Consider the following 15,885-nt stretch of genomic DNA (forward strand, 5'->3'; position numbering starts at 1 on the left):
TAGATTTGTAGCTTCAACCGAAAATTCAGCTTTAAGGAGTCTTGCCAATTTTAAACTAATCTCTCCAGGGAATAGCTTTCCCTGTGGCAGTAGCCCATTCACTAGAAACTTAAATATTAATTTCTAGCTAAAGCTGGACAGGTTGTTAAGGGAAAACGGGGAGGTATGAAAGCATGACAGGATGATAAAAATCCAATTTATGAATCTCCCCTGAATCTACTTATAGGAGCTTAAATTGCTGACGGAGCTTTATCGAGGGAAGTGGCAGGTGTTATATTTAGCAGCACGGGAGCACAGCGGTGACTTGGCACACCGGGCATCGGTAATTTCTCTGATTCTGCCACGAGCGAGGATGCAAAGGCTGCGCAGGGAGCCCTTTGATGCAAGCAGCAGCAGCGAGGTAGGGAAGAGGAGGACCCGATGGTGTAAGATGCTGCTGCTGACTTTGGAGAGGAGAGAAAAGCTGTTAAGACCTTCTAAATAGGCTCCTCAGTACCGCAGGAGGAGGTTCCCACGCCGTGGGGGTGGGTTTATTGTCCTCCTTTGCCAAGAGTGCTGGAGGTTGGTTATTCTCTCTGGTGTAACCGGTCGTGCTGCTGCCGAGAGTCAGAGCTGTTAACCTGCAGCCCGGCTGTCTGCCAGTGAGTGACCACAACCAGCGGGCAGTCGTTTCTTCTTCCCAGAAATGGTGCAGGTTGTACTTTATTTCTGGCAGATACTGGCAGGATTTTCCTCCTGGGGGAGCACAGCTTATTCCCACGGAGGGAGAGATGGCACAGGCAATCCTGCCTGTCCCAGGGGCATGTTTGACACAGGGCACCCAGTTACCAGGGTGCTACATGGGGGAGGATTGGAAGAGGTCTTCTGCCTAAATCTAATTCTTTCAGACCACAGGGAATAGTAGACTCCGTGGGGAGCAGCTGGACATTTTATCTCTCTGTGTGATTGGCTCTGAAGCTGGACGGTATTCCTTGTAACTCTTGTGACTCTGCAGAACATTTTCAGTGGTGCTGTATCTGCCTGAGCCAGCTCCCCGCTAAGCCACCTCTCTTCTCCTCCTCTGTTTTGTGGCTCCTTCATTTTATGTCAGCTCAGCAAGTGGCTTCTTCCTCCCCTGCCTGCGCTGTGTGAACGTGGGGAGCCTTGACCCGGGGGAGCATTTTCCCGCTCTGTTTCACTGCTCAGCATCTTGTTAGTAAGCAGCGCAAACAAAAGATGCTGGAGAATTAATGTTTCACTTGAAAAAATGAAGGGGGGGGGGGGGGGGGAAAAAAAAAAAAAAAAAAGGTCAAGTTGCCCCCCATGCCTTCTGCCTCTGCTCTCCAGCACCTGGCCGCAGGGTGGGTGCACTCCCAGATGAACCAACTTCTTCTGCGAGAGCGAGGTGGCCCAGCGCCTCGGGGTGGTCCGGCAGGACGTGGTGGAGTCCCCCTGGGACTGGTGGAGTCCCCTGGGACTGTTCTGGAGTCCCCTGGGACTGTTCGGAGTCCCCCGGGACTGGTGGAGTCCCCTGGGACTGTTCTGGAGTCCCCTGGGATTGTTCACAGGCGTTTCCTCGCCGATGCCTCGGGGCATTCGCCAGAAGGTGGAGAAGGGCTCCAGGGTCCCAATCCGCATGGAGGGCTTACAGGCAAGACTACATGCTGTTACGCTGGGGGTTGTGAGAAGTGTTGTTTAAGCCAGGAGGCCCGTAACTTCCCTTGAAGCTGTTGTCATTCCTCATTTTTGTGACAGTGCTGGATGAAGCAGCCTCCACCCTGTCTGGGAGCCCTTGTGCCTGTCCTCTCTGGGGCAGCCCCAGCCCACTTTTTCTTCAGGCCCTTTGTGGCAACGTCCTCGCTGGAAATGGACTGGTTAAAAGTGGAATTGGGGCATTTAATTTCCACAGTTCGGTGCCTCCCGGTCCCATCTGCTCTGCGTGCTCCTTACTGTGCCTGTACTAGTGCAGTTCTCCTGTGGTAATGCTTGTGTTGCAGTGGTGATGCTGAGTGGTCAATTAGAAGCAGGCTCAGCTACCCCCCAAAACTTTCATCTTGCCTCTGAGTGAGGCTTCGGGTGCCCCGTGATCTGGCTCACATCTTGGCTCATTCTTTGTAGTCACTAGAGAGAAACAGGCTGTCCTGGGTTGAGTGAGTGGTGGAGTTTTTTTGGTGGCAGGGGAGGGGGCTATCGGGGCGGCCCCCTGGGAGAAGCTTCTCGAAGCTCCCCCAGATCCACGTCAGCTCCACTTCTGTTTGGAAACTGAGCCCATCAGCTGCACCTCTGCGATAACGTATTTAAGAAGGGACGTGGTGACGAGCAGTCGGACTTGTGAGGAGGAGTTGCTGCAGCTGCATGAACACCAAGGTCAGTGGAGGAACGGAGGAAGAAAGGAGGGGGGAGGTGTGCCGGAGCAGAGACCCCCCTGTATCCTGTGGTGAGACGGCAGGGCGGCCCCCCCCCGCCACCCATGGAGATCTACGGTGGAGCAGACACTGATTTATGGCCTGTGGCTTCCACCCGGGTGATCAAGGTTCTGTGCCCGAAGAAGGCCGGGGTCTTGTGGGAAAAGGCAGCCCCGCTGCTGTAATTCAGCGCTGGGAGGATTGCAGCATGCAGGGGTGTCCCACTGCCGGAGCAGCTCGAGAAGGGCTGCAGCCGTGGGAGGGAATCCAGTCAGAGGAAGTTAGTGACCCATGACAGAGCAGTGTGGGGAACGCTGCGGCCCGTGGGAGGGACTCACGTCGGAGAAAGTTTGTGGAGGACTGTCTGCTGTGAGAGGGGGACCATGATGGAGCAGGGGGAAGAAGTTCCAGAAGCTCCCCCCACCACAGATGGCAGAAGCGGCAGCACTGACTGCACCCCCCATTCCCTGCCCCTGCGCCACTGGGGGAGGAGGTGGAGATATCGGGAGCAGAGCTGAGCCTGGGAAGAAGGGAGGGGTGGGGGGAAGGTGTTCTCAAGATATGGCAATGCTTCTCACTGTCCTACTCTGTTATGTGTTGTTAGTGTCTGTAATAAATGTGTGTTCTTTTTTTCTTCCCCTAACGAGTCTGCCTTTTGCTCGTGATCATAAAGGGGGATTTTCCCCCATCCCAGTCCTATCTCGAACCCCAAGCCTGGCTCTCTGTCCCTTCTTATTGCTGGAAGAGAAGGGAGAGAGAGTGGCTGCGTGGTGGTTGGCTGCCGACCAGACCCAAACCACGACAAGGCATGGCCAGAGGTGATAGAGGGAGTCTCCGGTCCTTGGCTTTTCTAGCTGTGAAGGGGGACTCTCTGTGGCTGGCTTATGCTTAAACATCTCGCTTCCCAATGCCTGAAGTGGGTCTGGTAGATCCCATCATTTGCCCATTTTCCGTGGGTCTGGCTGGGCTCTGTGCAGGCTGTGCAGAGCCACTGGTCAGGAAGAATATCACCTGGGACAGAGCTGTCCAAGCCACTGGCTGCTATTTGGTCGCTATTTCTAGGTAGTGCCAGTTAGCAGTTAAATATTGTCAGCTAAAACTGAGTTTAGCCAATAGTTGGTATTTTGCTGGGAGTCACTGGTAAGGTCAGCTCTGTTTTCTAGAGCTGAGTAATAAAATTCCTGTTGTGGCACAGCAGCTGTTTCTGATGGACACGGGGGCGAGAAGGTGGAGAACTGAAGTCTCCACTTTAGTAGATGGCATGGTCAGACCTGGCAGCGGAGCCAGAAGGGACCTGCTGATGGTTTTTGACAGACAGTTGAGAAACCTGCAGAATAACTCTGTCAAAGAAGTGATTAAAAGAAATTAATCAAACTGCAAGAGGAAAAACTGGGCATGTACCTTTTTGTTTCCCCTCATGTTGAGAAAGTCCCTTTCATTTTGAAAAGGGTATTTTTTTTAATTTTCCCATTGCTACAGATTCAGGTCCCCTGCAAGGTCTTGGATTGGAAATGTAGTGGAATAATAGCATCAGCCATGAGGTTATCGATCAGAAGTGCTCACAGGAGAGTAGAGATGGCAATTGCTGTGGCTGAGAGGGTTTTCCAGCCAGTCTTGGCCACTGACCAAAGTTGGTGCTGATGTTTATCATGTTACTTTTATCCAGTGTATTTATTTATATGCTTCAGCTTCCCCTGCGTGTGATGTGTATCTCAGTAGGTATGCCTTCTTCCCTCTATTCCTTTCTGAATCTCTGAATGGAAGGGAGATAGTCAAGACCGAATCTTTCTGCAGGAGGTGAATGGCAGCATTTGCACAAAGGTCTTTGGCTGCAAAGGTCACAGCCAGCACCGTGCAAAATCTCTATGTGGACTTTTTTACCTAGCGTGGACCGGAGGCTGCCACCTTGTCTGCCCCGGGCTGCTGTTTGCACGGCTCTTAGGACGTGGGGATGGGAAGTCACCCTCCTTAGAGCACAGCAGAGGGGTTATTTAAATCAGTTCATCTACTGTGTGTTTTCCCACTTGCTAATGGCACACAAGCCATTGAAATGGTTCAGCACTGTTTTTAACATACATATGTAACGCGTTTTCTTTTTCTTTGTGAGTATTACTGGAAAAAAGGAGCTATGGCAGTGAACCATAGCTTTGAACTCCTGCCTAAGCCTCGTAACACCCCTTCAGGCCTTCTGGATCCTAAAATGCCTGAATGGTTGGATGCGTTCTGTTAGCTGCTGGTGTGGGCAGTGGAGACTGAACCAGTCTGAAAACCGGGGAAAATGAGAAGCCCTGGGCGTTGCTCAAGCTCGATAACGTCCGATTCCCACTCAGCAAGTCATGCCGAGCACGGGGATGGGCTGCGCGTGTCAGAGGAGAGCGGTCCAAGGGCAGAGGCGGCTCTGAGCGAGGCGGTGGGACGTCCCCACCGTGTTGTAAATTTGAAGTGCATCTCCGTGTTGTAAATTTGAAGTGCGTCTCCGTGTTGTAAATTTGAAGTGCGACGCGGCGGCTCTGCGAGGCAGTTTTTTTGGTTCGCACTTCTGCTGTTGCTTGGTGGGAAGCAGCTTAGCCGGGGGCAGGAGGGTGTGCGAAACCAAAGCATTGGGGACCCATTTTCCAGAGCTTCAATGGGTTTGGCTTTGCCTTTGCTTTTCCAGCTTTTGCAGCTTTGGCTTCGTTCTCCCCCACTGCTTCGCACACCTCCAGTGCTGCGCTGCATACAAACGTATGCGTCTTTGAAGGTGTATATGGAGCCATTAAATAATGAAGTCAGGTTGCTGAAGGTTGACAGAGAGGGTTTTTTAACCCAGCGGTCGGCTGGGGGTTGCCCCAGGTTCTCTGCAGCTCACCTGCTCCCCGGGGATGCTGCAGTCCCAGCTGAGCACGTTCCTGTCCTGCTCCTCCCAGATTTCCACCCCAGGGAGCTCGGGGGCTGTTGCTTCGCAAACTGTGGCAACAAATGCAACAGGGGATTGATCGTAGGGATGCTGAGCCAGGTGCAGGGGGACCAGAGGCCTTGAGCTCAGTGCCATTCTTGACGTGAGTATATTAATTTAGTTTTCCACTCTTACACGAGCAGCAGCTCCAATCCCGAGGGATTCCCCCGGAATCTGGTGTCTGCTCCAGCCAGCGAAACCCGCCGAGGGGGCAGCGGTTTGGCAGGTGGGTGCGGGCAGCTGTAATTTGCTTTTCAGGTCATTTTTGGCCACGTGGCTGCTCTGGCTTTGGTGAGCTGGTTGGAACAACTGCAGAGCTGCCGGCTGCAGAAATCTCCCTGCTCGGCCTCAGCCCTTAGTCTTGATTTTTTTCCCAAGCATTAGTTGATACTTAAGTTTAGTATTCCTGAAGCTTGACAATGCACTGCTTTGGTAAATAATTGAAAATGAGGTAAAAAGAGGCGCTGCATTGCTATGTCATTAAAAAACTATGGGGCGTATGTAGGTCTGTATCCATGAGAGGCCAGATTTCTGGGGGGAAGGAAAAAAAAAATCGATTACAAGGGCTTTATTCTGTGTTTGTCTGGCTAATAGCAAGGTGTGTTTTCTTGATACGAGATTTAAGACCAAAGAGCAATAAATGTTTGATCAAACCTTCAGAGATTTATTAAACATGAATTTTCTTGGTTGCGCTCTCATGTGCGGGACAAGTTGTTTAAAAAGCAAAACTATGGTTTCAATACAAATAATAATTTTCTTGTTTTGTTTGTTTCTTGGTGAGTGGGTTGTAGTTTGATGCTGTAGTGAAAGGTTGGGACAACTGCTGTGTTCCTGGAGTGGCTTGCTTTTTGATGTCAAATTTAAAATTACTGTGGAAAAAAAAAAGTTCTGACATATTTGTAAAAGCTAGTAAATGATCTTGTGTGCCGTTGATGGGTACTGATGTACGTGGGGCAGTGTAGCTACACATGATCCAAAAATCCTGTAGATTTTGGAGTGTGTATCGTATCAAGCCAAAATACTTCAACAAGACAAATTTTTGCTAGTTTTCCACATTGTGAAGGACACATGGCAATGTAATAGCTCAAACTTGATGTCCCCTTTTTGTCATTTATGTGGATTTTTTGGTAGCTGTTCCTTGTGTGTTGAATTCCCTCTGCACTCTCTTTCTGTGCAGGTTGTTCCTGCATCCCTTGATAGGAGCAATGCAAAGAGCAGAATCCAGCTAAACAAACGGAAATACAGACACATTGTGTATAAAATGTGGGGTTTTTTTTAAAGTTTATGATGTCTAACAGCATGCTGTGACCTACTGTAGTAAAGAGCAGCCTCGGTCAAGCTGTCTGTGAGCCGAACCATCTGTGTTAATGAAAGATCCACGTGTTAGCTCTTTCAGCTGTCTATATATGCTAGAAAATGGTTAATTTTATTATTCCATTTATTTCCATCTTGAAGGTGAATTGCATGTTCTTCATTAATCTGAGATTTTCGTAGCATGCAAACCCACGGTGGGATTCTGTGTAAACAAGGTGGAGCCTGTGGGTGTTTTCTCTCACTCCAGGAGTGCTTTCTCAGTGGAATAAATGGAGGCAGGAGCAAAATGTAAAGAAAAAGCCCATCACTGGGCAGAGCTAATGAAAAGCCTTCAGGGATCTGTTTCTCTGGAGACAGCCTTTCGGCATGACCTTGGACAAGTTACGTGGTTTTGTTTCTGGGCGCCCCTGGATTGAGATTTGCAGCCTGGGGATGGTGAGATGGGTCTTAAACTGCTCTGGCCCTGCACATGTTGTTTACCTGGTGATAACCCAGAGTTTCAAATTCTTCTAAATTGGGAAAGAAAATACCCCCGGTAATAATCGGCTGCAGTTTTGCTGTCTTTTTCTGCGCACTGTGCACACATGGTCAGATGGAGCGGTGAGTGTGTCTTTCCCTGAATGGCATTTGCTCTGCGAGGGAGAGTTTCAGCCGCTGACTGTGTTTGTGAACCGATTGATCGTAAATAAAAGTAGGGACGAAGGTGTGACTGGGGGGGGGATTTGCCCCACGGAGGTGTCTGCCGAGCTGTGCGCTGCCAGGCTGGTGCTGGCTTGCTGCCGGTGACGGAAGACAGCGGCGGAGAACGAAAGAGAGGAAAAAAACGGTGGAGAGCAAAAGAGAACGCGGAGGGAGGATTCGAGACATCGATTATTGGTGATGCTTCGGTCCTCCCTGCGCCCCTGTCACCAGGGGAGGAACCCGTTCCTTCCCGCTCGTGGCATCGGGGCCAGCGTGGTGTGGGTAGAAATGGCTTAGCCGCGGCATGAGCCTGCTGCTTAGATGCTCCTTTTCTTTTCTAGAGCCAAATTCTTAGCAAAAACGACCTTTCCTTGGGACGGCTGTGATGCCGAGCGTGAGCTGCCTCAGCGGTGCCCCCGCCCCCGTGGGCGCCCAGCCCCGCTCCAGCCCGGAGAAGGGACCGAGGGGGGGACCCCTGCGGGGAGGGGGGCAGGCCGTGGGGGGCGAGGGGGCATCCCCCCCCCCCCCGGGGCGGGCAGCGCCGCGGGGTCCCCTGCCTTGGAACCGGCGGTGCGGGGCTGACACAGAGCTGCTGCGCCGGGGTGGGCCGGGTGACTGCAAAAAACAGGGCGCGGAGGTGAGGAGCTGGTGGTGCTCAGGTGTTTTGACGAATAAGCTCGTTGCGGAATTAATTCCTTGCAGGGAGAGCAGAAGCGAGAAAGTCTAAAACCCAGAGAAGCAAAGTTGCCGTTATCATTTACATTTATTTTTTCTTTTTACCCCTTAAATAATTCTTCCTTTGAAGCACAGAACAAGAGGGAAGTTACAGCGTTACCTCGCTGGCAGGGGAAGCTTTAAAATGCTAAATATGTTTTCCTTTCGAAAGTCTTGAGAGTTTTCTTGCCGCGTAGGCATGGTGTAAATGGCTATTCCAGGAAGGGAGGAGAGGAACAGAAGAGGTTTGGAAACTGGTGAGTGGTCTGATATCAATAGGATGAAATTTAGTAAATTTGGGTGCAAAATACAGTGAAATAACCCCCAATGGTACCGTTTTTGGTTGCTTTAAGGCAGGTATTATATTCAAGACACATTTTACTTCACACTTGTGTAGGTGAGTATGTGTGTTTGTTTTGGGCGTCGTACTTTAAAAAGAGAGAAGGCATTCGGAGAGGTGTGAGGAACACTCAGTGATCTAGGAAGCACAAACAAATCAAATTTTATTAAAAAAAAAAAAAAAAAAAAGGCAGCAGATGATGAAGATGTGGCAGGTGTTTTCCAGTACGCTGAAGGTGTTTGCATAGAAGGAAGGTGGCTGTTTCTTGCTTGTGTCTGCAGGGGGCAGAGGCAATCCCTTCAGTTTGGAGCAAGAAAAGACTTGGGTGTTGAGAATAGCTCTCTGCTTATGAAATACCCGAGTCCTAGAGCACGAACCTCTGGAAGCAGCATTTTCAAGGAAGGGTTTGACAAGTTGGTGTCAGAGGTGGTGGGGGTACTCTGGATGTTGTCTTGGTGTTCCTCATTATCCTGCCAGTCCTGTGTCGCTGCTGTAAATATTATTGGCATCTTTCACTGTTACCTGTGTGAAATGCTTTTCTTTATAGGTTTTTTGGTAGTTCTATTAAACTTTACCCCTATTTGTTCTGTTTTTTCAGGTCCTGTCTGCATTCATGTGGCTAGATTTTGGGTTTGTGTGGGTGTTTGTTTGTTTGTTCTTGTTTTTTTTTTTTTTTTTTGTTGTTTTGTTTTTGTGGGTTTTTTTTCCTTTGTTGTGGAATCTTTGGGCATTTATGGAAAAGGGTGTTTCAATACAGCATTATATAATACAGTATATTATTATAGTTATCGTAATTAGTATATTGTACTTACTATATTATACAATATTTCAATGCAGGCAGAAGTCCCCAGGATTATTTTAAGACCGTTTTGTCATCCTGCATCCCATACAGTTTGAGGTGAGGACTTGAAATCTGGCAGGGAGCCCATCTTTGTGTGACTGTTGTCGCTCTCGAAATGCAGATCTGCCCTGACGTGCTCAAGAAGAGGCTTCCGAAAAGGGGCTGCTTTTGTGCTTTTCCATTAGAAACTTTGAAGACCTGCTGAAATTTCCAAAGTTTTTGCTTTGTCCAAGCCTGTTTCATGCCTCCTGCGTGCTGGGGCAAGGCGGGCAGCTGCCTGCATGTGGTGGATGCAGAGAGAGGAGGAGGAGGAGGAGGAGGAGGAGGAGGAGGAGGAGGAGGCATATCCCAGCCCAGAGCACAGAGGGATGAGAGCTGCAGAGAGGGAGAGGGAAGGGAAGAAATGAGGATATGGAGCCTGCAGAGAGTGTCCCGGGGGAAAGATCGCCTTCGGTCGGAGGCTTGTGGCTGTGATCTCTCACCACACATCCCCACTTCACCGAGCTGAGCCCCTCCTGAGCACTGGATGAGGAAGAGGTGCTGTGGAAAACGCAGTATGTAATTTTATAAATACGGACTACAACAAGGCAGGAGGCACGCTGTGCTCAGCATGTGTGAGCCACTGAAATTTTGGTGCTTTCTGAGTCCTGGGTTTCGCAGCTTGTAGGGTTGTTCTCCTTTCGGGGTATATAATGGGTATGGAAGTGTTTGAGAGAGACCTTGAAGTTTGAGGGAGACACTTAAACAAATGTGTAAGTTCATAAAGTGGTGAATCTCACCGTATGTGAGCGGTCTTTGGATCTTGCAGAGACGCAGCGGGTCCTTGCATGGGGCAGCCCTTCCTCCTGACCATACACAGTGCTGCTTTTTGCAGCTCACCTGGGGAGAAGTTATTTCAACTGCTACAAATAATGCATTTCTGATCCATTTTTAATAGGTGAGCTGGAGTTTGAATTGTTTTAATACCACTAATCCTAGTAGAGCTCTGGATTTTTAAAATCCATCTAATGTTTTTATCAGATGGTTTTGGAGATGGATGTGGCACAGTTATAAAGATGCTAGAAAATTAATGACTATGCATGCTATCAAGATTAGTTGAATAATAATGATGAGAAAAGAAAATGTCACGCTAAAGTCTAGAGTCCTTGGACTTCTGGTGGGTATGTGTGTTAGTGGTCACACTTGGGAATGGGAGAACAGAAAATACTTGAAGTGTCTCCACTTTGTTTTAGAATTTCACAAAACGTGGACAAAGAAGTCAGACTAAAACCAAGCTACAATCATAATCCTAACCTTCCTGCCCAGTTTTCTTCCACATGAAGTATTTGGAAGGTGTGAGTTGCAAGGGAAGGGTGTGTTTTTAAAATCTGATCTAGTTTTTTGGAAGTAGAATGTCTTGATATTGCCAGTAGAGCCTGAAGGTAGAGCCGGTGATCCAGGAGGCAGTGTGTGTCCGTGGGGATGCTGGCTGTGCCACAGGGAGATGAATTCTCCTGGTTCCCCTCATTCATCATTTTTATCCTGGCCTTTTCCCGATCCCCCTCGGCCAGCCCTGGGTGACCCAACCCTCCTTTTCCCACCTCTGACTCATCTGCTGATTTTCTGTTGCTCAGCAAGAAATAACGTCACGATTTGACTATTCCTCATAGAAAGCAGGCGAGAGGAGTGACACGACAGGTAGCATTTCCCAGGTACCTCTTGCTGATCCTGGAACCAAGGTAACTCTTGTTTTTGAGTGCTGTGAACGAAATTCAAGGATAAATCTGCAATCTTTTTTTTTGAACAGGGAACTTTAGGACTGATTCTCTGAGCATTTAGATGAGTAACTGTGGTTGTGACTTAAATATTGTCAGGAGGAGGTTCATGGCAACTGGCAGAAGAGATGCAGAGCTAGTTATGAATTTTTTCATAAAATTTGTGAATGTTAGACTGATCGAGAGGATCTGAGCTTGGCTTTTTATGATCTTTCCTTTCAGTTACTGCAACAGAAATACAGCTAAAGTGTGTTCAAGCTACCACTAGGATAGGGAGGCTGCTTAGGTGAGCAAAGCAAAGAGTATCTCGGTGGAAAAAGCTTTTCCCTAGCAATTTAGGCTGTCATTCAGTGCTTTCTCCTGTAGTAAACTGGGGGAGATCACTGAGTTACGTGTCATGGGTTGGTTTGGTGAGCGGGGAGACCTCACCAAGGACGATGCAGGGACTTGAACTCCGTGATCCTTATGGGTCCCTTCCAACTGGAGATACTCTATCATTCTTTATTTGACCAGGACCCTGTATCACCGTGTTGATACACAGCAGGTTGTTGGCTCAGGTGGTTGTCTCCATGCCCCACTCCTCTGGCTGTCCTACCTTCCAAACCCAAGTGGAAGGTTCTTGCAAGTCACTGGTAACCCCCTCTTGCTGGCAGTCCTTAGCAGGCTGCGGGCTGTGCTTGAAGCCTGGGGGGCAGAGCTGGCCCTAAGGAGAAAGAGGCAGCGGTGGTGTCGGTCTGGTGTCGTCTGCAGGGGCCTGGCTTAGAAGCTGCTCCTCAACTGATCATAAATGGTCTGATTTTCAGGGAAACGGCGCGATTGTAGGAACTCACAGCTTTGCTGATCGTAGGCATACACATGAGGTTTGGGTATTTATGTGAAAGATGAGTGTATGAAGTATATATGTGTGTGTATATATATGTGCATGAGTGTGTATATGTATGTCTCTCTCTCTTGGTGTGTATATATATATATATATATACACACATATACTGATACATAGATGTATATATGTATTGGCTCTGATCTTAGTGTCAAAACACAGATCCTGCCTCCATCTGGTTCTTGGATCTGGTAACAGAAATGGAAGTGCTCGTTTTGAGCTAATTCCTGTCAAGGCCTTCCCCTCCAATTAAAAATTGCTGTTCTTGTGTTGTTTGTGTTTTTTTTGTTTTTTTTTTTTTTTTCTTCCCCTTGGGAAAACTGCTGGTTCTTACACAAAGCATGAGTATATATGCGAACAAGTTACTAAAACCTTTGCATGCATGTGCATTGCCAGCATTAGTTTTCCCTGCCTTGAATGTGTACTGTGGTGATAGCTTGATTTTCCAGAACATGTCCTTTTTCCACCCGGAATGCTTGCAGAGTCCCTGCCTCTTTTTAAAAATCTGTATACACAGAGAGTGGTTGCAATTTAAAAGATGGAAGATAAGGCTTTCCTTTGTTGCTATAAAAGCCTTGCAATCCAGCTAAAGTGGGAGAAAACTGTCAAGTATAAACTATTAATAATTGTAAATACTTGACAGCGGTCTCAGCTCCGATCCCCCGAGCCGTGATTGTGTATTTAGCTGCACATCATGCAGTAGCACCTTGGCTGTAGCTGCTTGTCTTACTGTGATTTATGCCGCATTTTTCTTCTGGACTTGCTTATTCCCCTAAGACCAGTAAAATATTAAAGGCTGGGAAAATCCAATTGTCCCACAATGGAGGGGAGAGAAAATACTCATCAGGAGGACATGTGGTTGTGAAACCTCAGAGGTTTTGTTATTGGGCTGTTGGGGTATGTGAAACGTAGCTGTATGAGTAAAAATGTATAATGAGGTTTCTGATAAAAATAAAGAAATTCTGATATGTATTTTAAGAAAATGTCCTAAAAATAACCTCCAGCAGCATTTAAAGGGATAAAGCTTCTAAATATCATCTTGCCTCTACCACCCCCTGCCAAAAAAAAAAAAAAAAAAAAAAAAAAAAAAAAGCATCCTTTTGGTTTTTGGACTGACTATCCAGCAGCCCATTCATCATCGCTCCAGAGACAGCCCCAGTGAAACCTCCTCTTGGTGGGACCCGGTGTTGTGTTTTCCCCCCCGCTTTTTTTGGTGGGATGCTGCCTGTTTCTGGCAGAGATGGAGTTAAGGGTTGCTCCGTGGTGCATGCTGGTAAGGGGGTGGTTTGATGGTTGCTGTGAGCTGGGTGCCGTAGTGCTCTGCTAACAGCATGTGGTGAGAATTTATTATGTGAAATGTGGAACTGTAAGTGCAGTGATGCAGCCGTCTGGCTGACTGCTGAATAAGGACGTTTTCATTTTTTTTTTTTTAATTTTTATTTTTTTTTTTTTTTTTTTTTGCTTTCTATCCTAAAGCTAACAGCCATGTAGCGCATAGCCTCTGCGAGAGCGGTCCCGCTGTGGGGATGAAGGGTAGGGGCTGCTGGGAGACGGGATCCCTCCGTTCCTTCTGCAACGCCGGCTGTCTGAATAAATTTCACCAGGGTTAGTGGCCTTCCTGGCATCCCGCTGCCGTCGCTGCTGGACGGATCCAGCCTGGCGTGCGCTCCCTTGGCACCCCGTGGTGCCTTCCCCCTGCCTGGGGAGCGATGGAGGGGGCTGCTCTAGCTAGCGAGGTGCCTTCCTGGGATGGGGAGGGTGTCTGACCCCCATGCGGGAGCCCTGGAGGGGGGGGACTGAGAAATACAAAAAAAATATTCTGTACTGGTCCGGGGGGCGGCGTTTGCGTGGTGGCACAGCATCTCGCCTCTTGGGCATTCACGTGCTACGTCCTTCCCCGGTTTGGCTTGAGATTTGTAAAGTGTGTGGCGCTTGCTCTTTCTGCTTTAGCAGGTGCTTAAAAAAAAACCAGGGTGAGTCACCCGTGGTTCAGATTTACTAAGCTCTACTGCTAAGAGGGTTAAATTTTATGACAGCTTGTTCTTTTTGTGCGCCTCTAATACCACAAAGAAGAATTGGTTTGTTTGTAATGGGTAAATTAGCTCCTGCTACAGTCTGTTCGGACCTGTTACATGGTTTCAGTAAATTAGATACATTTTTTTCATTATAAGCCAAATTACTTTGCAGTTGAGATGAAATGAAGGTGCTTCTCTGTGCTGTGATCCACCCTGCCCATGCTTTAGTCTGGTGTATCAGGAGAGGGCGAGATGTTCCCCGGGAACACCTGGGTGGCGGTGAGCTGTAATTTAAGGCTCTGCACTGTAATCTCCTATCTGTTATTGCTCCCCAGGTTATTCCAGACATTTCCCTCTGCCAGACCCAGGAGCGCTCAGCACTGGGCATGCAGGAGCTCTGTCCTTTATGGGGCATCCAATGTTCTGCCTGAATCTGTGCTGGTTTGGGGCAGAAATCCCTGTTTTGTGGGTGCTCCTGAACAATTTTGGTGTGTTTTTTCTGGGTCGGATCCTGCGATGAAGCAGAACAAGTCTGCGCGGGGGCACTCCCGCCTTTCAGTTCAGACAATTTTTGTGTGGTTCATCAGTGGAGGGGCTGAGTGAAACCAGGCTTCTCACAGCAAAGGAAAAGGGATGATGGTGAGAAATGAGGGTTTGTGGGATGCTCTTGACTTTCTTTCCAGACCACAGAGGGTCCCTCTGGTCCTGGGCACTGGCAACTCACTGCTTACTGTGTTTTATTTATATTGCTGTGATGCTTGGAGGGTTTGTGCCTTCTGGGAACTGGTGGCACTGGGTGATGCACACCTGGACTTCCTTGATGGTCAAATCCAGTTGTTGCTCTTTTGATGCAGTTTGGGATAATTAATAGATATATGGAGGGAAGATGGCCAAATCCTGCAAAAAATTCATTAGGAATGGAGTCACTATCTCCTCCTACAAAAATTCATTAGGAATCATGTCCTTATCGCCTGCATGGGTTTCATCTCACCTCACTCTAGATGAGATCATGTTCTATCCAATTTAAAAGCTGAAGCCTGATCTCTTGACCCAGAGTTGTCTTTGTTGTCAATAGGGAACGGGGCACCTCTGAGAGCTGTTTGCTCCTTCCCAAAACAGGTTGCCTCCAACCCCGAGGGAAGCCTGGGGGAAGCTCAGATTTGGACTTTTCATTTCTGGCTGTCAAAGGTGAGATGAGGCATCCCATCTTCTTCAGAGACAGGCATTTAAGGTTGCCACTTCCAAATGCGGGTCCGGTTTCATTTTCATCAGTGTGTCGTGTAAAGGTGCCTCTGCAGAGGGGTGTGTGAGCATCAGCCGCTGCTTGATCTGGTCCCCACACCATCCACATGGACACACGTCTCTGTCCTGCTCTCAAGCATCGCTTCACAATGAGTTGTTTTATCTAAACATAATTTCCTTGCCCCGGAAAAAGACACGGAAAGGAGAAATGCAAATAGATCAAACAAAAATTCAAGCAGTTGAGGATTTGCAGGCTTCAGATGACCAAAACAAAAAAAAGCTTTTTTATCAAATCCAGATTGTCCTCTTTCCTTTGATTTTTCTTTTCAAGCCGTTTTTCTTGGCTCGGGTGACATAAGGTCATGTGTGTAACAGGAGATCTGCACACACATGCACAGCAGTTTATGTAACTAGGCTTCAGGGGAGAATAAATTGCCCTAAACCAGAATTATTCTCACAAAAAGCTGAAACCAGCCTGATTTCTGTTGCGTGAAAATGGAGGGGAAGGTGGTGAGTGGTGAGCACAGGAGAAATGGTGATTGGAACTTCAGGGAGACCTTGGTAATCAGAAGGCATGAACCTCGGGAGATGCCTTTCAAGGGTGTCTGAGCTCTGATTATTTCTGGTTTGGGACTAGGATGGTGTTAGGTGGCCTTGGCACTTCCCCCCCCCCCCCCCCCCAGTTTAGCAACCTTCAAATTCAGATGTTCTCAGGGTTGTCAGTAGTTCTGCCTATGGTGGTTCCCGGTAGTGTCACCCAACTACTGAGCTGTGTTCACCCTCGT

General features: G+C 48.3%; 1 protein-coding gene across 7 annotated transcripts in view; it reads left to right on the forward strand.

Annotated features, from left to right (window-relative positions):
• Positions 1 to 15,885, forward strand: part of OSBP2 (oxysterol binding protein 2) — a 133,328-nt gene that overhangs the window by 51,206 nt on the left and 66,237 nt on the right. For 2 of the 7 annotated variants that reach the window (XM_042805789.1, XM_042805791.1), the window contains exon 1: positions 13,350 to 13,448. The exons of 4 other annotated variants lie outside the window; for them this stretch is intronic. In XM_042805789.1, the coding sequence (XP_042661723.1) occupies positions 13,370 to 13,448 (79 nt within the window). In that variant the 5' untranslated portion in view covers positions 13,350 to 13,369. Of the gene's footprint in view, positions 1 to 9,622; positions 9,764 to 13,349; positions 13,449 to 15,885 lie in introns of those variants that run through there. One more of the 7 variants, XM_042805790.1, reaches the window with a different exon arrangement.

Source organism: Tyto alba, unplaced genomic scaffold, assembly GCF_018691265.1.
Source record: "Tyto alba isolate M040663 unplaced genomic scaffold, T.alba_DEE_v4.0 Super-Scaffold_44, whole genome shotgun sequence".
In the NCBI taxonomy this organism is placed as follows: Eukaryota; Metazoa; Chordata; class Aves; order Strigiformes; family Tytonidae; genus Tyto; species Tyto alba.